Consider the following 22,609-nt stretch of genomic DNA (forward strand, 5'->3'; position numbering starts at 1 on the left):
GGGAGTGAACCAGTGAATGGAAGACCTCTCTCTCTGCCTCTGCCTATCTGAAACTCTGCCTTTCAAATGAATAAACAAATCTTAAAAAAGAAAGAAGAACACAAGAATCCTCACAGACTTTGAGGATCAGGTATCAATTGCCATCTGTTGTAAAAGCTTAGATACAACCCACTATTAGGTTCCTGGAAAGAGACCTCTCACATACATGAAAATTAAGAGATATTTGCCCCTTTGACAAATACCACTTGTTCTCCTTGATAGGTGACAACTAACTGAGCACCAAAAAGGAAACCTGTTAAAGTGAAATGAACACTATGAGAAACGGTGACTTGATCAGCCCTCACCCTGACTGTTGATGAGCAGCTTAATATGTTATCCCTCTTAGTATTTTGTTTGTTTGTTCTACTTAATACTTTTGGTTGAATACTGTAATCAATACACAATTCTTCTTAAGTGCTGAAACTTAACTGAAAAGTGATCGCTGTTAAATATAAGAGTGGGAATAAGAGAGGGAAGAGGTGTGCAATGCGGGACATGCTCAAGCTGACTTACCTCAAACAATAGAGTTAGAAACATACCAGGGGATTCGAATTCAATCCCATCAAGATGGCATGTACCAATGCCATCTCACTAGTCCCAGTGATCAATTTCTGTTCACAATTGATCGTAATGATAGGACTAAGAACCAAAGGGATCACAGAAACAAGAATAGTGTCTGCAAATACTAGCTGATAGAATCAAAAAGGGAGAGAATGATCCAACATGGGAAGTGAGATAGACAGCAGACCCATAGAATGGCAAATGTCCTAAATAGCACTCTGGCCTCATAATCAGCCCTTAAGGCATGCGGATCCGGCTGAAATGCCCATGAGAGTATTTCAGGCATGGAAAGCCAAGGCACTCTGGGGGGAAAAAAAACCTAAATGAAAGATCTCTGCGAGTGAGATCCCAGTGGAAAGAATGGGTCATCAAAGAAGGAGGTACCTTTCTCTGAAGGGAGGAGAGAACTTCCACTTTGACCATGGCCTTGTCTAAAAATGATCAGAGGGGCTTCCATAGCCTTGGCAGCTCATGACAAGAGCCTAGGGTGATTACTGATGCCATAACCAAGAGTGTCAATTTGTTAAATCAACAACAGGAGTCACTGTGCACTTACTCCTCATGTAGGATCTTTGTCCTTAGTGTGCTGTACATTGAGATTTAATGCTATAACTGTACTCAAACAGTATTTTTCACTTTATGTTTCTGTGTGGGAGCAAACTGTTGAAATCTTTACTTAATGTATGCTAAACTGATCTTCTGTATATAAAGAGAAACGAAAATGAATCTTGATGTGAATGGAAGGGGAGAGGGAGTGGGAAAGGGGAGGGTTGCAGGTTGGAGGGACATTATGGGGGGGAAGCCATTGTAATCCATAAGCTGTACTTTGGAAATTTATATTCATCAAATAAAAGTTAAAAAAAAAAGAAAAAAAAGAAAAAAAAGAGATATTTGCTAGTCATTGAAGTGGGTAAAGATGTATTTCAAGTGCATTTTCTACCATTTGATAAGAAGGCAAACCTATGACCATGCATGCTTGTCATTTTGGTACAATAGTAAGCCAGCTGCTTGAACATTTGCACATTTGTTTCTCCATTTTATAGGACTTCATGTGGAGACTGCCTCTCTGATGTGAATGTCTCACCTGTTGGTGGGGCATAAATACCCTCACAGGATTCATTTCCTAAGGATGCTTTGCTGTGCACTGGTGGACTGGGGCAGACACTTGTTACAAATCCAAATAGAGTAGACCTCTGTCCAAGAGAACTGGGAGGAGCTGAGGGAGGAAAGTCGGTAGGGAGATGCCACAGGGTTTTCTTTGTTCCTCCCCTTATCTGTGCGGGAATAGCCAGGGGATAGAAGAACCACTGAGGGAACTTTTCCTGCATTTGGCTGATGTCGAATGGCAGTTCCATCCAAGCCATGCAAGGATATTTGGCGCTCAAAACAGAATCCACAAAATCTCAGGACTTAAATGCTGCCCCCAGATGTTGGGTATTGTGATTCTATTTCACAAAGTCTTATTTTGTAGATATTTATTTTATTCCACAATGTATCCTTAAGAATCCCTCCTTGTATTCACAAACAGGGCAATGGGCCAGGAGTAGAGTCTCAGGACCTATGCACATGAGCTGAACCTGTCAAGATAAACACTAGGAGATGAACCTGATTTGATTCACTTTTCCATTGCTTGCCTGAGCGCATAGCAATGTGTCTCAGACTTCATCCTTGTTTCAGACTCCTTTTGAGGAAAGTTGTCTAGCATTCCACATCCTGACAGGATTATAATCTGGACTTTTTCCAAGTTGAATGTGGGTGAATCAGATGAAATCACCCTTGGGTTAAGCCCTGTTCACACTAACTGGGCTCTCTGATGCTGTGGGACCACTGAGGATTTCTTGTTTTACACGGTCTATGATATGCACAGGGTTTTCTCCAACTTCACCTTGGTCCTTGGCATCCACTTGAGTTCAGTAAGCAACGTGACCATTGGCAGATGTCAGGTTCTTTTGTAAATGTTAGTAGCACTATGGGTTAAAAATAAGGAAGACTAAATTCTCACAGTCACGAATTTGACCTGAGGTTTTATAGTACATTGAACCAAAATTTCCATATTAAATTCTGTCATGTGTGTGCATTGACTAAAGCAAGGAGATAAGAACTTTCAAGCAAGCTCAGCCTGCTTCACTCAGCTATCATGAAATCCATGTCCTTTGATGCATCCCTCCCCCTCTTTTCCTTCTTGTCTCTTGTCATCCTCCTCTTCTCCTCTGTAGGCCTCCTGTTCTACCTGAAACTGTACCACACTATGGCTTGGACATGTTTTGTACCCCAAGGCTGCTCAGTTCTCAGTGCGACCTGTAAAAGGTATGATCTAGAGGGAGATCCCTAGGTCACTGGAGCCGTGCCCTCTGAAGGGCTTAAGGTAGTTTTCATGCGACTCTAAGTTCTCAGGAAAGAGATGTTATAAAACAAACAGGCCTTACCCCAGCCAGTTCTTCCTTCCACCTATAATCTCTCCATTGTTATTTTCTATGATGGGATGCAGCTGAGAAAACTCTACCCAGAGAGGGCTGAGCCAATGCAGATTCCATGCCCTTGAACTTCGAAAACTGTGAGCATCCAAACTGTGAACCTCCAAAATTGTATGCTTCTGAAAATGTAAGCCAAATATAACTCTTTGCTTCATTAATATCTTGCTCAGGGATTTTGTTATGGGGATGAAAAGCTGAATAATACAGGGTGTTTACAGAGTAGGTTGAACCAGAATTCTCCATGTATAACAAAGATTATTCTACATGCTATTTTGCTGATTTTTATATGTGCATCATTTCAGAAATTATATAGGCTAATTGTGAGTTGCTTGAATCATTAAAAATACACAGTTTTTTCAGACAAGTAAAATTATTTCTCCTAAAATTACTTCTCTCTTGGAACCTACCACAAGTATGAAGGACTTAAAGTGCACTTTGTTTTGCCTTACCTACCAAGATGAACAAATCTACTTTTTGATATAGCCCTTTGATTCCTAGGAATCTCTGACCAAAATGTATCTGTAGGCACATCCCAAACATCTTACATGCCTTAGCAGGAATGTACAAATTAGCTCCAAACTGCAAATAGTCCAAATGTCCATCCATTGTGAGTAGGGGAACAAGACAACATTGATAGCAATGAAAATTACCAGCTTCTCTCATTGTATTAAATACCACAGAAGACGATCACAGTCATAGTATTGAGCAAAAGAACAGGACACACACAGTGAACAGTGCCTGCCTCCTTTCATAGAAAGTTGCATACAGGCAACCTTCATGTCTGAAATTAAAAGGCAGAACAGTTCCCTCTTTTGTGGCATACTTGTCTAGAAGCGTCTGCTTTTTCTGTGGACTCACTGGACAATTTTAATTCTGACAAAAATGAGACTGTTACACAGGTTACCATGGATACAGACTCAGATCTCCAAATTGCCAGGCAATATGTCAGTATAGTTTGGATTGATTTAGCCCTAATCTGAGAACACTGGACAAGGATTCACTTCTGTCAGACCTTTTCCTTGCCTTCCCTCATTTTCTCAGCCTGTCAGCTGAATATTTTTTAAATGCTAAGAACAATGTCATCTGCAGGTTTTCTACGAAAGTGAACTTTATCATCCATTTCAGGACACATATTTGAACTTATTTCCTCTTAGAAATGAGATTGAAAGTGGAAGTAAAGCAAAGTTTCTTTGAAATAGGATTAATTCTGAGAAATCAACTGTTTTCTTTTGATCTGTAAAACCAAAACATTGTTCCAGGGACAATTAAATGTTTCTGTGAATGTTTATGTAATAATGGAACTTCCTACCTATCAACAAACTCTTTTCCAGATTAAATAAATCTGTTGTCTATAGATAAATTTGGAAACATTAATTAATATGGGTATAATTTAGGTATATTTAATATGATTCCATTTTGGAATATGTTTATAAATGTATTATATATATTCCAAAATTAATGGTATTGTTATTGAATGGAACTTCTGTTCAATGAATGTAAAATATTTTTATAATCATAAAACATACATAGATAACAGTGGTGAATTTTCTAATTTAAGAAGAAAATAATTTATTTCAATAAATAATTCCTAGTTAACTTATTTATTGGATGCTTCATCTTCATTTCAACGGGTAAATGCTTCATTGGCACCAGCTGTGGGCAAGGCACTGCCATATTAGGGTTCACTGGGCACAGAGGAATGATTCATACAGATAGTTCAAATTAAAAGGGCTTCTTGGAATGAGGGATTATACTAATCCTAGGCTTGGACAGAAACGAGGTGGTGACAGAATTGCAGGAGACAAAGTATTTTCTTTTTTTTAAATAACTGTTTATTTATTTGAAAATCAGAATTGCAGAGAGAGAGGGAGAGACAGAAATTGTCATTCCGCTTGTTCACTCCTCAAATGGCCAAAAAGGCTAGAGTTACACTGGTCTGATACCAGGAGCTAGGAGTTTTTTTTGGGTCTCTCACATGGGTGCAAGGGCCCAAGCACTTGGGCCAATTTCTGCTGTTTTCCCAGGTGAATTAGCAGGGAGCTGGATAGGAAGTGAAACAGCTAGGACTTGAACTGGTACCTATATGGGATGTAGGCGGCACAGGTGGTGGTTTACCCATTATGCCATAGTGCTGGACCCCAACATAAGTACTTTCTCCTGCTAATGTATTAGAGGGACATAACTAAATGACAAGAGCAGACTAGAAGTGGGGTAAATTATTATTGCATTTGTGCCTGATCTTCCAGGTGCTGATTTATTCTCCAAATAGCCATACATTCAGATCAGGGATAAAGCCGAAGTCATGAGCCAGGAACTCTATCCTGATCTCTTGCAAGATTACCAGGGGCCCAAACACTTGGACCATCATCCCCTGCCCACTCAAGTGCATTAGCGGGGAACTGGATCAAAAATAGTGTAACTGGGACTCAACGTAGCCACATCACAAGGGGCATATCACAGTAGTAGCTTAACTTCCTGGCACTTTATGCAATATTTTAATAACTTCATGTATGAAACAAAGTCTCCTGGTGTGGAACATTCCACTTGTGGCATAATGAAGATGTTCAAATAGCTTCAGTGTCCTAGCTGTTCAAATTTTCAGATTAGGGATGCTCAATCTGGATTGGTCAAATGATCAGAAAACACAGAGAATGTTTCAGGCTCTTCCCCTGCTTTGGGGGCAGAGCTGAGCATCATGCCATGGTCCTATCAGCCTATGATGAGAAGGACATTTGCAGAGCTAAGAGCTCAGTGGCCACATGCACATATTGTCCTCCAAAAGTTGGCTGCACTACAAATAGAGATTTTCCTACATTTCTACCATTCTGATGATGATAGTCTAGGTTGAAGGAGCACAATAGGAGCCAATGTCAGTCGTGTCATTTGAAATCATAGAAGACTTAAAAGAAAAGAGACTCAGAAAAAAATTAAAAGATGCAGGATGTGAGAATTCAATATGAGGCAGCAAATCTGCATGAACTGATGTCAGGCGAGAGCTGTGCAGGTTTAAGTCTTTACCATATGGGTAAAAACAGGAAAGAGAGAGAGGACAAAGGGATCCTCTTGGCAGACATCTGAGACATTTCCAAGTGTTGGGACACATGGGCTGTGTTGTCATGACTAAGTGTTAACAACCACATAGCTCCATTTGTTCCCTGTTTATTGATTCCTGTGTTCTGAAGGGCAGTGAGGGTGAGCGAGAGGCAGACGCTGCTGATGTAGTGTCCAGATCAAGAGATTCAAAATAACCAGAGGCAGGGGGAGAAGATGCCTGGAATTTTCTTACAGTGTCAGCTCTTCCAGAGGACCCGTGCGCTCAGCCGGGTGCTTACACCTGGGACGGATGCTGCTGGCCCCTCTGATGCAGCTTCTATGGACAGCTCCCCTCTGCCCACCTCAAACACCTGTCAGCTTTGATTTTGTGAGCATGGTGGCATTCAAGGAATGCAAAGGAGGAATTCTCCGGCCAAAAATCGCTGATTGTCCTTTTCCATGGGAACTTAGAGGGTCTCGAGTGGGCACTCACAGTGACACCTGAGACACATTTGTTGTGTCCGATATGAGACCCTCCCCAAAACAACTCACAAAAGGCAGGCTGGATGCAACAGCAAGAGGATTTTATTACCAGCTAGCTGGGGCTCTTACAGGCACATACAACACAGCGCAGTGCTGAGGCAAGAAGCCCCGTCCCTTCCCCCTCCCAGCCTTTTTATGCCCTCCAGTAAACAAGCACATATGCCATTGCAACAGTAGGCAAGTTTCTTATTCCTTATATGGCAATTACCTAAGTGTATGCATTTTATTGGTGCATTTGAGCAACTTAGGGGCTAGGTGTCACACAGGAAGGCAGAAAATTCCAGGAATAGCTTCACTCCCGTACCCTGTCTTTTCTCACAACAGGTCCTAAAAGCTCCGAAGACCAAAATTTAGCTTGACTTTAATATGTTGCCCCATATTTCATATCACTTAATCTTAATATACTATACATTAAGTCTTAATTCCAAATGTACTTAATTTAAGCTAATTTAGGGATTGAATTAATTACTTATAACTGAACTCCACACGTTCTTCAGCTTACCCGAGCCACCCTCACAGGGCTGCGCAGGTGTGAAGGGGCCCTTTCTGAGGTCTGCCTGGAGCCCAGGGTGCTTGCCTCTGTCTCCTCACCAATCCCCAGCATCCGCCAGAGTAGGCGCCCCCACAAGGGCTCCATGCCAGGTGCTTCCTGTTTGGCTCGCGGGAGGATTAACTGCTTTTCTTTGCCAGGCCCCTGTGCAAGCCCCTGACCTGCAGGGAGGTCAGCTTGTCCAGGAGTGTGCGTGTAACCCAGGCAGTGCCTGTGGTGGCACAGCCAGCTGTTACTTGATTGAAGTGAGGCTGAGTGTCGGGACTGAGTGGTACAGGGACAGGGGCTCCATCTGTGAGGAGAGGGGTGCAGCGGTTCAGAAACTGACTGGAAGCCAAAGACTCTATGTCTTTTCCCAGAAACCTCCATTTCCTGTTCACCTGCAAAACATCCACCAGCAAACATCTCAACAGTTACCAAGAAATGCGTGTGGTTTCGATTTAGGTTGTGAGATACGCTGCGGTTTTCAGCTTAACAGTATGTGACAGAGAATTCGAGTCAGGAGGGGAGAGCAAGAGGTGAACACAGGCGGCAGAGAACTTGGCCCTGACTGCGGCGCCCTGGCCAGGTGAGTGCATAGCGGCGCTTGGTTGTCCTGGCACTTCCTTCCCTTCACTGACTGCGACCATCAGGAATTAGCTCAGCCTAGGCATGGGCTGAGGAAGCGGGAGCTTTCTCCAGGGAGCTCACCGTTGCAGCGGGGTCCCTGGGCGGCCCCAAGCGCCCCGTGTACCCAGGATGTTTTGCTTCTCTCAGGGTTTGCACCTGGGGCTGTAACTCTGAGTTCTGCTGGGGACCTGGGGACCGGGAGGGGCGCCTCCTACCTTCCTCCCAGCAAAGCGGCTCAATCTGTTCTGGGAGGGAGCTGCCCAAATCCAGCTCCTGGCAGAGGCGCTGCTGTGGGGTCACTTTTTCCTCTCTTGTCCTGTTCTTGGACCTTTCCTGGCTGTTCTTTGCAGGACATAGGAGAAACAGAAAAAATTTCTACCTTAATTTAAATCCTCAGTTTGATCTGATTGCCTTTGGAGTAATTATTTAATATTCCAAAGGTGCCACAAAATTGCATTTCATGGAATTTCAATCTCACTTTCACTAATCATGTTGGCAACAACTGTAAAGTCTAATCACATATGTTTTCCGTGTACTTTCTGAGTGCTTGGTCCTTGCATGAACCCTATCAGAATAACTGTTGGTGCGTGTGGGAAGCGCGAGATGGGAGGCATGTGTAGCCCTCAGCCCACCTGACTCTGCTGCACAGGAGCCTTTGGAAGCCCCTGGTGGTCCACCCCCAACTAATAGAGCAGCTTACTTGGTGTTGCAACTTTCCTGGTTTTGTGTCCCATTGTATGGATGTGTCACATTTTCTTTACCCATCGATCAGTGGGTGAACTCAGGTTGTTTCTACGTCTTGGCTGCTGTGAACAGTGATGCAATAAAGCTACGAGTATACACAGTGCTCCCCAAGACTAACTTCATTTCCCTGGCATGTATACCCAACCGTAGAATTGCTGCCTCACCTGGCAGTGTTATTTTTAGTTTCTTGAGAAACTTAGAAAATTTTCCATAATGGATGTCCCAATTTACATTCACATCAACAGTTTTTAAGGATTCCACATTGGTCACATCTTGGCCAGCATTTGTTATCTGTTGTTTTTTTGATGATTAGCCCCCATCTCATTGGTGTGAGGTGATGGCTCACCATTGTTTTGATTTGCATTTCACTGATTATTAGTGAGGTTGAACCTTTCTTCATGAACCTGTCGGCACAAGGGACTACTATTCCTTCATTTTTTTTTTTAAAAAGGATGAAATATTGTCATTTGCAACAAAGTGGATGGAACTGGAGGACATTAAGTGAAACTGGAGGACTAAGTGAAATAAGCCAAGCACAGAAAAACACTTAGATCATGAGCTCACTGATATGAGGGATCTTAAAGAATTCATCTTATATAATTTAAGAGCTTTATGGTAATTTCCCGATGCTGAGAGGAGTGGTAATTTATATATTTTTATTTATTTATTTTTGAGATTTATTTTATTTATTTCAAAGACAGAGTTACAGAGAGAGGTAGAGACAGAGAGAGAGGTCTTCCATACACTGGTTCACTCCCCAGTTGGCCGCAACAGCCGGAGTTCCACCAATTTAAAGCCAGGAGCCAGGCTTCTTCAGGGTCTCCCACGTGGGTGCAGAGGCCCAAGGACTTAGGCCATCTTCTACTGCTTTCCCAGGCCACAGCAGAGAGCTGGATCAGAATAGGAGCAGCCAGGACTAGAACTGGTGCCCATATGGGATGTCGGTGCTGCAGGCCAGGGCTTTAACCCACTGCGCCACAGGGCTGGCCCTGGGGAATGCTAATTTAACAGGGAACAAGTTATAATTAGCTAGAAGTAAGAAATTCTAGTATTCTGTTGCACATAGGCTGACTACAGACAATGATAATTTACTAAATCTTTTTCTCTTAAAAATCTAGAAGGAAGGATTTTGAATATTTTCACCATACAGAAATGATGAATGTTTGAGTTGGTATATATGCTTAACATGATTGGACATTACACAATTCAAATATATATCAACACATTGCATGGCATTCCAAAATATGTATAATTTTTAAAAAATATGTATTTATTTGAAAGGCAGAATGACGGAGAGGAAGAGAGAAAGAGACAGAGAGAGAGAGAGAGAGATTCCCAGTTTCTAGTTCATCCCCCAAGTACCTGCAACAGCCTGCTTAACCCATTGCACCACAATGTTTGTCCTAAATGTATACAACATTTATGTGTTAATTGAAAGTTTTTAAAAAGTAAAAGCAAACTCTTGGTTTATATGCCTCAGAATGCTTTGTATTAAAAAAACAAAAAAGTTATGTTAATCTATTCCTACCCAAACCTCAAAATATTTACTCTGAATAAAATATTTTATAGTTTCTCTTTACGCAGCAATGAGCAGCTCATATTTCATTGACCTTGTTCTGCTCTCAATTACCTTTGCAAAAAACTGAGAAATTGTGCAGAGAAAATTATTAAATATCAATTAAAGCTTTTTTCTATCAGAGATTCTGGATATTTATTATTTCTTATTAATTTTCATCTTAGAGAACATATTGACACATATTAATACATTTCCTGATTTGCTCATTTTAGGAAAAATACTCTAATTATAGAGATTTTAAAATTTTCACTGTTTTCCCTAGTCCCATTCTCCCTCTGTCAGTCCTTCCCACTGGTCAGCTCTTGCTTGCTCATCCATGATATGGGGTGTGCCTTCTGCTTGCTTGCACCCTGGTAAGCAGTGTCACTTTACCTATCAGAAACCAGTCCTTTACCTACCTCCCTTTAGGGCTTATCTCCCATCCTCTCTTTTTTATATAGGATTGACTATTTCCTAGATGTGATTTTAAGAGCATTGTAAATATTTTCAGATGTTGAATGACCACTAGATTTTTACTTATTACTGTTTCCATTTTATAGAAGAAGAAACCAAGGCGCAGAGAAGTTAATAATCTTTCTGGTGGTTAGTAATCTTTCTAGTACAATTAGATGAACATGTGAATGCTGCTTAGCATTTGGTATTTTTTTAGAAAAAAAAAAAGTGACAGCCAAATCTCTTGGACTTCTGTCTGTCTCTGGTTTTCCTGACATGACCCACTTATTGCAGTGCTAACACTCAGAGGTGAACTTCACCCCGCTGTGGGATTCTGTCAGATCTGGGAGGATCCTAGATACCCTGGATTCCAGATCTCTTCTGCATCCTCTGTAAATGTCATCTGTTTCTGGCAGTTGAATAATTTCCTGAATGCCCGTATGTGTCTAGTTACTGTAAGCCACTGTCATGTCCTGTTTTGAGAAGAGCTGCAGTCTTTGTCTGCCTTCTTTCTTTCTTGGTCCTCCTCCTGGTTTGCTCCAGCTCCCACCAGTTGCTCACTCTTCCCTCATCAAGTTCCATGATCCAGCTCATTCTGCCTCATTCTCAGGGAGGTCTTCCCTACTACCCTTTCGATAAATTCAGTTTCCTAACCTCTCCATTCCTGTTCTCTGCTTAGTTGTTTCTGAGAACTTATCACTATTTAACATACTTTCTTTTTTCTTACTTGCTTTGTGCATTAACCCTCTTCCTTCTCTAATTGACCACGCAACAGGAATTTGAGTCCTTTTTTTTTTTTTTTTTTTTTTTTTTTTTTTTTTTTTACTGCTTAATACCAAGCACTTAGAACAAGGCCTGGAACATAGTAGGTACTCATGAAACATTTATTGAATTAATGAAAGACACAATTTTTCTGGAATGCGTAGATTCTTTTCTGACCACTCTTCATCTTTTTCATATCATATTCTACCTCTACTTACCTCAAAAGTTAGTGTTCTTATTTTTCTGATATTAGTGGTTTATCTTTCATATTCTATTCTAAACAAGCCTGGAAAAAATTTTTAAAGTTCTTGTAGAAATCATAAAGTAAGATAAATAAAGCATCTCTACTGGGCCTTGGCATACTAGATGAAGTGTTTTTCCTTTAAAGACATACAAAATGCAGGAAATTGACATACACATTCCACAGGCAGAAAGTTCATACACATTTGCCCTAAATAACCACTAGAGATGACTTCAGGATCCTGTATTCTACTGAATTCTACTTCTCTGGGTTACAGGTTACCATGGCAACCGAATTTATGAATGCCCCCATCTGTCTAGTAGAAAATTGGGAAGAGCAGCTGACAGTGAATCCAAAAGCACTAGAGATTCTTCTCAACATCTCTCAACCTGTGGTGGTGGTGGCCATTGTGGGACTGTATCGTACAGGAAAATCCTACCTCATGAATCGCCTGGCAGGACGGAGCAGTGGTGAGTGTGGGCCTGGGGCAGGGGTCATTAGTGTGGGACCCGTGACAACACAGGCTGTATAGGCTGATCACTCCTTGTCTGAGGCCACCATAAAGAAGAGCATGACTCCTCCAAAGAAGAAAATTTCTCATTCCATCTCCAAATTTGTAACATTAACCTCACATGTCCAGAAAATCTCACTTTACACCATTTATAAAGAGTTCCCTAAGTCTTTCAAAAGTTCTACTCCAATAGTCTTCCTTTTCTTTACATTGTAAAATTTTACATTTATTTACTTGAAAGACAGAGATAGAGAGATGACAGACAGAGCTCTTCTGTCTACTGGTTCACTTCCCACATGCCCATAACAGCCAGGATATAAGTGGGTCTATGATGTTGATTGTAGCATTTCTAGTACTTGGTTGACCATTTGCTGCATCTCACAGTGAGTACTAGCAGGAAGCTGGATTGGAAGAGAGTTGGAACTCAAACCCAGGCAGCCTGGTATGTGATGTAGGTGTCCCAAATGGCATCTTAACAATGCACCAGTCACCAACTAGTATTGCTGGCCTATACACTCTCACATGCTTGAGAGCTGGGCTCGAGTTATTACTCCCTTTCTTCTTTCTACATCGGTTTTGCCCAGGCTACATATTAATTTCAAGTAGTGCATAGGTTTAATTTAATATGTCTTTTTTTCCAGTACTTCTCGTTGAACAAATGCCAAACTATTCAGAATTTCTAGTTTATGACACACCCTTCTACACTCTTCGTTTCCAAATTGCTTCTATATTTCTCAGTCCAGAAGACAGGTCCTGTCTGCATATCTGCACAAATCCAGAGCTTTCTGTTGGCAGTAAGGTCCTTCTTTTGTAAGTAGGATCATGAAACACTTACATCATGCTTCCTATATCAGTTTTGTCCCAGCTACATATTCTTTTCAAATAGTACATAGTTTTAATTTAATATGCCTTTTTTAAAGAAATGGATACTCAGAAGAATGAAAAGTAGAATTCCTGTATATCTAATATCTAAATTGGGCTGCTATGTATTTTATGTTGTATCACTTCATATTAAATCTTTGATAAATTACATCCCTTTCTCTTTCTCTACTTATCATATTTCAATATGCAAATTATAACATATACAGAAGAATACATAACACACATGTAAATGAAGTTAGTAGATATAAAGTGAATGCCTGTGTAATCAAGGTAAAAATTAAAACTTTAACAATACCAAAAAATCCATATCACAATCTCTAACACTCTCACTAGAGATCATCAATATATTGGTTTTCAGGGCACACGTCTTCCACTCTTGCTTTTTAAAAATTCTTCTAACGGGTTGGGAGTGTGAGTAGGAGGGGGGTTTGGGGAGGAAGAACCACTAAAGTTCTCCAGCACTTCCTGTGTATCATAATCCTTTCAATGGTGCTACGAAGTAGGTATTTTTAGCCCCAACTGGGAAGGAAACAGTGATTAAAATGATTTAAATAAATCATTTTGTTTGAATACATTTTGTTTAAATACTCCTAAATATTATACTCCTAAAGTTGTACCTATGAAATTTGCATTCATTAAGTAAAAGCTTTAAAAAATTAAAAAAGAATTGTGACATTGGGAATGCAGCAAACAAATATTTGCCAGAGGTCATGAGGTCAGGGAAATCCTGAGGATGCTTCCAGAGGCAGGTGGGGGGACTGCTCAGACAGTAAACACTGGATGCAATTCGGAAAGCTAAAAACGTTTAAACAAGATCTATATGTTGTAAAAATCTTCCCTACCTACCAAAACTAAGATCTCCATCTCTTGTCAAAGTTTTACCATAAAGAAAATGACTGATTTGTCCATTTTCATATAGTGGTACAAAAACAAAAACCCAGGAATGTCTTAAAAATTAAAAGTGAGATGACAAAGAATCAAAAGTAATAAAAAATATTTTTGAATGTCATGAACTGCATCTCTGTAGCATTCACTGTATGAATCTAAATACTTAGTAGTCATGAAGACATCTCTGAGTCTTTATATTCAACAGATCAGTAAGGTAATTAAAAATAAATTTGTTCATAATTGCATAATATTTAAATACTCATTGCTGTGAACTGAAGGCTTATGTCACTTCACAATTCATATGTTGAAATCCTAACTGCCAAAATGGTGACATTAGGAGGTGAGGGTATGGGGAAGTGATTAGGTGTTGGGGCAGAGCCCTCACGACTGGGATCCACATCCTTTTAAGAGAGCTCCAAGGGAGCTCATTGGCCCCGACACCATATGAGGAAACAGGGAGAAGACACCTACTGCGGACTTGAAAGTGGGCACCGCCCAACACTGAACCTGCCTGCAGCCTGATCTTGGATTTCCAGCCTCCAGCATGTGAGAAACAGTAAGTCCCCAGTTGGTGGTAGTTTGCCATTGCAGCCTGAATCAACCCAGACACAGACTCAGGTTTGCAAGACATGTTTTATTTCGGACAAATCATTTAAATCATTTTAATGACTGTTTCCTTCCCAGATGGTGCTAAAAATACCTGCTTCATAACAACATTGAAAGGATTATATGATGCGTATGAAGTGCTGGGCATAGGCTCTCAGAATTCAATAAATCTTAATCATTTTAGAAGCTTAACAAGGGCAGGGGCATTTTGGTTTGCCAATAACAGCTGTCTGTACAACACACAGAAAATTGTAATACATAGTTGGTGAGTAAATGAATCAATAGTGAATAACTATGGTTGCTATCGATAACTATTTTAATAACTTTTCATAAACTTAAATAACAGCCTAAACAGAATATAGTTGATTCTTAATCTTTGCCATAGGTATGTTGTATAAAGTTAGTTATGTTGTATAAATTAGTGAATACTGAGCCACTGCTCTTAGAAAAATAAGCAATTAAGCTCCTGTAAGCCTCTGGTCACATCATTTCTGCTTTGGTACCATTCAAAGATATCTTATTTAATGTACATTGTTGGGGCAGGTGCTGTGGCACAACTGGTAAAACCACCTCTTTGGACATGTGCATCCCATATCAGAGTGCCTAGTTTGAATCCTCGCTTCTCTGCACTTCCAATCTGGCTTCGTGCTGTTGCACCTGGGATGCAACAGATCATGGCCCAAGGACTTAGGTTCATGCCACACATGTTGGAGATCTGAATAGAGTTTTTGACTTTTGGTTTTTGCCTGACTTGGCCTCAATGATTAGAATTTGGGGAGTGGACCAGTGAATGAAGTATGTATTGGTCTGTCTCTCTCCATTATTCTGCTTTTCAAATAAATAAATAATTATTAAAAAAAATTCTTCTATGGTCTACGTATGCAATCTAATACCAGTTTATGTTGGCCTTTCTTTGCACTTTATTTAAAGGGATTATAGTGTATTTGTGTCTTTATTTGCTCAGCAAGACATTTCCAGAATTCTCTAGATGTCACATGTATTGGTAACTTATTTATTTTTACTACTTCATTTTATGCCATTGTCTGAAAATACCAAAATATTTATGTATTTATTGTTTACGGACATTGGCGTTATTTCCAGTTTCTGTCTTTCATGAACAAGGTTGCCATGGATGTCTTCGTGTTTGTTACATGGTGCACGTGTACAAATCTCCCCTTTAAAAGATATGCAGGAATGTAAATGTGGGATTGGAGAGTTTGTGTGTCTTCAGCCTTTCTAGATAATAATTAACAGTTTCATGTGCAGCTTACATGTTTGCTAACAATAATCAAGGATGCTACACACTCTGCAAAATCTTGGTGACATGAATCAAGGTTTTAACTTTTGCTGATCTATGAACTGAATATAGTTCAATATTATTTATCTCACAGTGAGAGATTTTGAATAAGTTTTCACATATTTATTTGCCATTTGTATTTCCTGTTTCAAGAAATTATCCACTTTTCCCCCTACTGGATCATCTCTGATTCTTATTCACTCATGGGACAATGTACCCATTACCTTGCTTGAACTTTCTGTCTTTAAGAATCTTATGTTTTTCTTTAAGGGATTAATCTGTCTATGGCTCAAAACCATTAGGGAATGATCTTCTTTCTATTAAACTTTGCAGATCACTTAGCCTGACTCTTACTCTCTGCCCACTTCTCATCACCTCTGTCTTTCTTTCCCTCCCACCCTACCTCTCCCTGTCTCTCCCTAAGCTAATTGATCTCTTTACTCTTTTTGTTTCCAATCTTGCAATTGTCTCCCAAGTGATGCACTTTAATTTTCTTTTATAGACATTCTTGATCATCAATTGGGGGTATACAATTCCCCTTGTTTGGATCACATAAATTTATAGTACACATTTTGAGAGATGAAAGAGTTGAGAATTCTGAGACAAATATCAGAAAGTCTTAAGAACATTTTTTCTCTTCCCCTCACAATAGCTTAAAGTAGCAAAAAGAAAATTCCCTGTGATTGTTAATGGGGCCTCATAATACTGTCAGCATGTAAGCTATTACTTCATTGCCATATCCTAGGAAAAGCAGAAAGAAAAAGATTCGCTCCCTATCGAGGTTCCTAAGCAAGATCAGATCACTGCTTTCTCTTTGGGACTGGCCCACTCAATTTGTTTCATGAGGAAACTTCAGAAAGTTTGCAGGACAGAAAACTAAAAGACAAGGCAATTTTTAAAAGGTCCACGAAAATACATCCTATGAAAAAATATGTATGAATTTCAAATAATTTTGTGCTGAAGTAAACTTACCATTTAATTTCATCTTTCGTGAACTTTTTGAGGTACTCTGTGCCTCTGCAGACCTAGATCGATCATGTGCAATCACAGCTTGTTCTTTCTCCGACTGGAAGCACTGAGCATTAAGTTGACTCCGTTTTTGTAGAAATGAAGCTCTGTGAAATGTACTCATGTATAGATATTGACAATTATATGTTAATCTATAAATTTTCAACATTTTTTCTTCTGTATGTGTTTATTGGTTCTTCATTATTTGAAACAGTTGTGCTATTTTGCTAGATTCTAAATTAGCTAAACTAAATCTTTGGCATATTAAAATAAGTGAACAGTAAGATATTACAATATAAAAAAGAGCAGAACATCTCGGGCTTTCTCTTCTCCCTGTGAGAACACACATGGAGTAGAAACGGAATGGTCTGAGCCATGCAGGCCATGAACTTCTAGCTACTCAATTGCATCAATTTCTTTTCTCAGTGGAAGGGAGCATTGTCAAATGGAAGATGATCAAAATGTTGAACTGCTGAACAGGAACTATCATCCACTGGTTCCTGGACATCATCTACAAATTATCTGCCTGTGCCTTTTAGACTTTGGAAAGGAAGATCAACTGGTCTCATAGGACTTTCACCATTTCCTTCACTTACATTTCCCGCCTGAGGCGAATAATGCTGGACTCGTAATTAGCTTGAAAAATAGAAAGCAGAAGAATAAAATGGCGGGGAGGTGATGGGTAAAATTACAAACGCTAATAGATCAGCTGAAGTTCTGGCCCAACACGCATTGCTCACACAAAGATAATTGAGGAGAGTTCAATAAAGGAACTACTTACAAGGGCATAGGTGAGGTACAGGGAACCAGTAAGAGAGACAAAGCACCCATACAAGGACAATACAATGGTCAAGTGGACATTACCATTCCTTTATCCAAGCAGACAAGGAATAAGTAGCTGCCGGAATGTGGCCAAGACCAGAACTATACAATGGAGCTACATGAAAGCACTGTGACCTGAGAGAGAACAGCAAGCCACTGGCACACTGTGGTCCAGCAAGGTAGAAACTGAAGGAAAAAATACCTACCTTCCTGTCTCCAGGTGATTCCCCTGATTTAACTCTGAGAAGTTAATAGACAGGAGAGCTCTCTGGTGTCAGATAAAATGACATAGTCTTGACTTGTATTAATTGTATCATGTGACATAATTTGGTTATCTGAAAGAATAAGGTAAACATGCAAAAAAAGTATTTCTTGAGAAAACCATATATATAATTGGTTTTCCTTGTGAAATTTAAGTGGTCTATTTCCTGACATCACTATTATCCCTGGTCATCTTGGTCAGCCTGCTCTCAGGGTTTACTATGTCTCCTCTTCCCTTCAGGCTTCCCTCTGGGCTCCACAGTACAGTCTGAAACCAAGGGCATCTGGATGTGGTGCATGCCCCACCCCTCCAAGCCAGACCACACCCTGGTCCTCCTGGACACTGAGGGCCTGGGCGACGTGGAAAAGGTAAGGCCCAGAATGTTCTCTACTCCCAATTTCCTCTTACATGTTAGTTTGCCACATTACTTCACCTTCTCTCACACATTTCTCTAAACTGTAAATCATGAAACTAAATTCTGTTTCATCAAGATTCCTTTGTAACCCCAAATACTTTGATATAAAATGGAGAGATATTCTTCTTATTGTTAATGTTGGAGGGAATGATTTAAAAGAAATATGAATGAGGCCGGCGCTGTGGCTCACTAGGCTAATCCTCCACCTTGCGGCGCCGGCACACCAGGTTCTAGTTCCTGTCGTGGTGCCGGATTCTGTCCCAGTTGCCCCTCTTCCAGGCCAGCTCTCTGCTGTGTCCTGGGAGTGCAGTAGAGGACGGTCCAAGTGCTTGGGCCCTGCACCCCATGGGAGACCAGGAGAAGTACCTGGCTCCTGCCATCGGATCAGCACAATGCACCGGCCGCAGCGCGCCGGCCGTGGCAGTCATTGAAGGGTGAACCAACGACAAAAGGAAGACCTTTCTCTCTGTCTCTCTCTCTCAATGTCCACTAAAAAAAAAAAAAAAAGAAAAAAAAAGAAAAGAAAAGAAATATGAATGAGCAAGTGGAATTCAGGGCTCTGCACTAAGTACGACAGATATAACTGTAAATAAGATAAAGGCCATAGCCTAGTTGTTGTTTTAAGAAATATGGAGTGTAATCAGTACAGGTTATCATACATGCAAAATGTGGAAAAATTCCAATCATTTGAGGTAGGGAAAGCTTTCTGGAGAAACCTCTATTCTACTGAATCAATGGAATCTTCTAAGTGTGTGAAGTTGATGAGATTAGAGGTAGGGATTATGAAAATAGGGTTCCTGTGAAGAAATCTATAAATCATCTTTAGAAAAACTTATGTTTGTCATTAAGACTTTAATCCAAGTCCTTGAACTTTGGAGACAAATTCTTCATGGAATTCTTCACAGGCATATGCTAGATTCAACATACATATACATATATACATATGTATATGTATATAAAATTTTAGGCATTTTATCTTCACAGATGTAATCAATATTTTCTCTTTATTAGTATGAGAGTAAACTGAAAAAAGAAGCAATAGATCTTTGGCTTCCAGTTCTGCAAAAGGATGGGAAAGAAGCACAGACTTAGAAATTATTAACTAGGGGCCAGCGCCGTGGCTCACTTGTTTAATCCTCCACCTGCGGCGCTGGCATCCCATATAGGCACTGGTTCTAGTCCCGGTTGCTCCTCTTCCAGTCCAGCTCTCTGCTGTGGCCCGGGAGGGCAGTGGAGGATGGCCCAAGTGCTTGGGCCCTGCACCCGCATGGGAGAGTAGGAAGAAGCACCTGGCTCCTGGCTTTGGATCAGCGCAGCGCTGGCCATAGCAGCCATTTGGGGAGTGAACCAATGGAAGGAAGACCTTTATCTCTCTCTCTCTCTCTCTCTCTCTCTCTCTGACTGGCTATATCTGTCAAAAAAAAAATAAATTCTTAACTAAAATGTTTGGTTTTAAAGTTCTTGATTATCAACTCATACTTGACATGGTATCAGCGATATGGATTGATTTAATAAATTGCAGTTTATATGAACTTTCTAATTCCTCTAATTTCATTTCCCAAGGAATCAAAGCATACTAAAATATGCTGACCTTTTGGCTTGTACTGTATTAGAGCCAAACCTTTCTTGTCATGACACATATCTCATTTGCAGCCTCCTCTTCCATTTTAGCATGTACACTCACTGCTTCCATCAAGGAGGATACCTCTTTAACACCTTTGTATGACTGTGAACAAACAATTCTAACTTGAACTCTGTTGGTTCTTTGCCTACTTGATCTCTTCGTTTCCATAAGTTCTTTTTCTATCAACTCTAAAGCTCAGCTATTTTCTACTTCCTGCCATCATGTGCCGGTTATAGAGAATCCCTTTTGCTTTGAATTCAGAATAATTATTCACATACATAGGCCTCCATATCAACTCATTTTTTTGTTCTTCTGTTTGTTTGATTTTACTTTGTAATTCTGGGTTCCACTCTGGGCAGGCATTATCAATTGGCTTCATATATATATATATATATATACACACACACATATATATATATATACACACACACACATATATATACACACATACATATATATATATATAAGATTTATTTTATTTATTTGAAAGACAGAGTTACAGAGAGAGGTAGAGACAGAGAGAGAGGTCTTCCATCCACTGGTTTACTCCCCAGATGGCCACAACGGCCGGAGCTGAGCCGATCTGAAGCCAGGAACCAGGAGCTTCTTCCGGGTCTCCCATGCAAGTGCAGGGGCCTAAATACTTGGGCCATCTTTTACTGATTTCCCAGGCCATAGCAGAGAGCTGGATTGGAAGTGGAGCAGCCCATATGGGATGCTGGAGCTTCAGGCCAGGGCGTTAACCCACTGCACCAAAGTGCCGGCCCCTATTGGTTATTTTTATATACTGACTTGTTTGTTGCCCTAAAAAACCATCTTCTTGAAGGTGAGGATTGTCATAAGGAAGTTAATAATCAGAAAACAAATGCAGGGCCCAGGGCAGTGAAGCATTGTTGAACTTCATGGCATAGCATTTGTGTCCTTAGTGTAGTCATGATTGAGAATAATTTTGCAGTAGGATTCTTGTGCACTTATTAGTGCATAGCTATATTCTAAGCACTTTATTAAATATTTAATGCACAATGACAGTGTCATTATTTGTTTCACTAGCTAAACAAACTGATACCTTGAATGATGTCAATATGCATATCAAAGTAAGATTTCTTTTTCAAGACAATCTCCAAAGGTTAATATTTACCCTACTGTATAACTGAGGCAGGACCAAAAGAATGAATGAACATCCAAATGGATGAATGGGCTAATGAGTAGTAGATGTCCAATTCCCTTGTTCTAATGGGCTTCCCAGGGAGACCCTGAGAATGACTCCTGGATCTTTGCCCTGGCCGTGCTTCTGAGCAGCGCCTTTGTCTACAACAGCCTGGGCACCATCAACCACCAGGCCCTGGAGCAGCTGTAGTATCCTTCCAAAAACACAGCCCCCATGTTTCTCTGTTTAGGGGAATGGCAGCTGAGATTGCTGTTTCTTCCCTGAAATACAGTTTTTCTGGCTGAAGAACAGTGAACACAGGGGAAAAGGGAGTGTTTTTTTAAACTTGTTTGTAAATGAGATCTAGAATTTTTGCTGTAGTTTGAATCTCCTTAACTAATGTCCTAGCTACGTGGCTGAGCTATCACAGTTCATCAGGGCAAAATCTTGCCTCATATCTGAAGAAGTAGAGGACTCCACAGATTTTGTGAGTTTCTTTCCAGACTTTATTTGGGCTGTACGGGATTTCACCCTGGAGCTGAAGTCACACGAATGCCCCATCACAGAAGATGATTACCTGGAGAATGCCTTGAAACTGAATCCAGGTATCGGACTGTGGCTGTGGTTTGTGGTTCAATAGCAATGTGGTATTTTTTTTTTTTGGACAGGCAGAATGGACAGTGAGAGAGAGAGAGACAGAGAGAAAGGTCTTCCTTTGCCGTTGGTTCACCCTCCAATGGCCACTTTTATAAAGTTTAAAGTTCAAACTGTACATCCTGGAGAGTCCTTCAGAATAGAATCAGTTTCCTATCTTGAAGAGAATAGACAAATGAGGGAACAAGTCAGGCTTCCCAGATCACTTACAGTTATAATATCAAATGAAAAGTTAGCAGACATTTTAACTGTTAAACAACAGCTATGAAAACATTTACAAAAAGGTTCAATGCCTTCTATAAATTTCAAGAGTACATGTATTTGGAAACATCACTTAAATGTCTAACACAAATGTAACTTGTTTGACCAGCAAACCCAAGTACAAACATGCCAACAAATTTAAAACATCTGGTACAGAGATTTAGGTCATATGAATCAAAAAGGCATCTTTGATTGACTTAGCAGTTTAAATTGATGAGCAATATTTTATCTATAAGCCAATTTAAATGGAGCTCTTAATAAATAAATTTTCCCATGTATGTGCACATACAATATGTGCATATGCAGACACTTACTTTGAACATGATATATGCCACAGAATAATCTACAGGACAACGTCAAATCCAATATAATCTGATCTAGAGGAGTAGGGAGGGTCCCATTGATGTTGGAGATGACTCCCTAAAATCTATACAAGAATGTGGCCCCTTAAAGTTCCCCAGAAGCTCCACCTGGGGTGCCACATACACTACCAGAATATGGGGTGCCATATGATATCACCATATGCTTATTAATAAATCCCCAATATGAATAAGCCTGAGAGGGTTCTTGCCTAATATTTAGAGAAGAATTCTAAATACCAGCATCCATAAACGAGGCAGCATGGTACATTTTAGGCTTTTATTTAGTGAGAGAAATCATGGGAGAGT

At 40.2% G+C, this 22,609-nt stretch overlaps 1 protein-coding gene across 6 annotated transcripts in view; it reads left to right on the forward strand.

Annotated features, from left to right (window-relative positions):
• The first annotated feature begins 7,187 nt into the window (after nucleotides 1-7,187).
• LOC100346726 (guanylate-binding protein 4) overlaps nucleotides 7,188-22,609 on the forward strand; it is a 29,691-nt gene continuing 14,269 nt past the window's right edge. For 2 of the 6 annotated variants that reach the window (XM_070078117.1, XM_070078118.1), the window contains exons 1-5: nucleotides 7,380-7,768; nucleotides 11,842-12,034; nucleotides 18,081-18,208; nucleotides 21,126-21,235; nucleotides 21,435-21,631. In XM_070078117.1, the coding sequence (XP_069934218.1) occupies nucleotides 11,848-12,034; nucleotides 18,081-18,208; nucleotides 21,126-21,235; nucleotides 21,435-21,631 (622 nt within the window). In that variant the 5' untranslated portion in view covers nucleotides 7,380-7,768; nucleotides 11,842-11,847. Of the gene's footprint in view, nucleotides 7,769-11,841; nucleotides 12,035-17,182; nucleotides 17,799-18,080; nucleotides 18,209-21,125; nucleotides 21,236-21,434; nucleotides 21,632-22,609 lie in introns of all 6 variants that reach the window. The other 4 variants (XM_070078119.1, XM_008264927.4, XM_008264929.4 and 1 more) reach the window with 4 other exon arrangements.

The sequence above is a fragment of the Oryctolagus cuniculus genome, chromosome 7, assembly GCF_964237555.1.
Source record: "Oryctolagus cuniculus chromosome 7, mOryCun1.1, whole genome shotgun sequence".
Lineage (NCBI taxonomy): Eukaryota > Metazoa > Chordata > Mammalia > Lagomorpha > Leporidae > Oryctolagus > Oryctolagus cuniculus.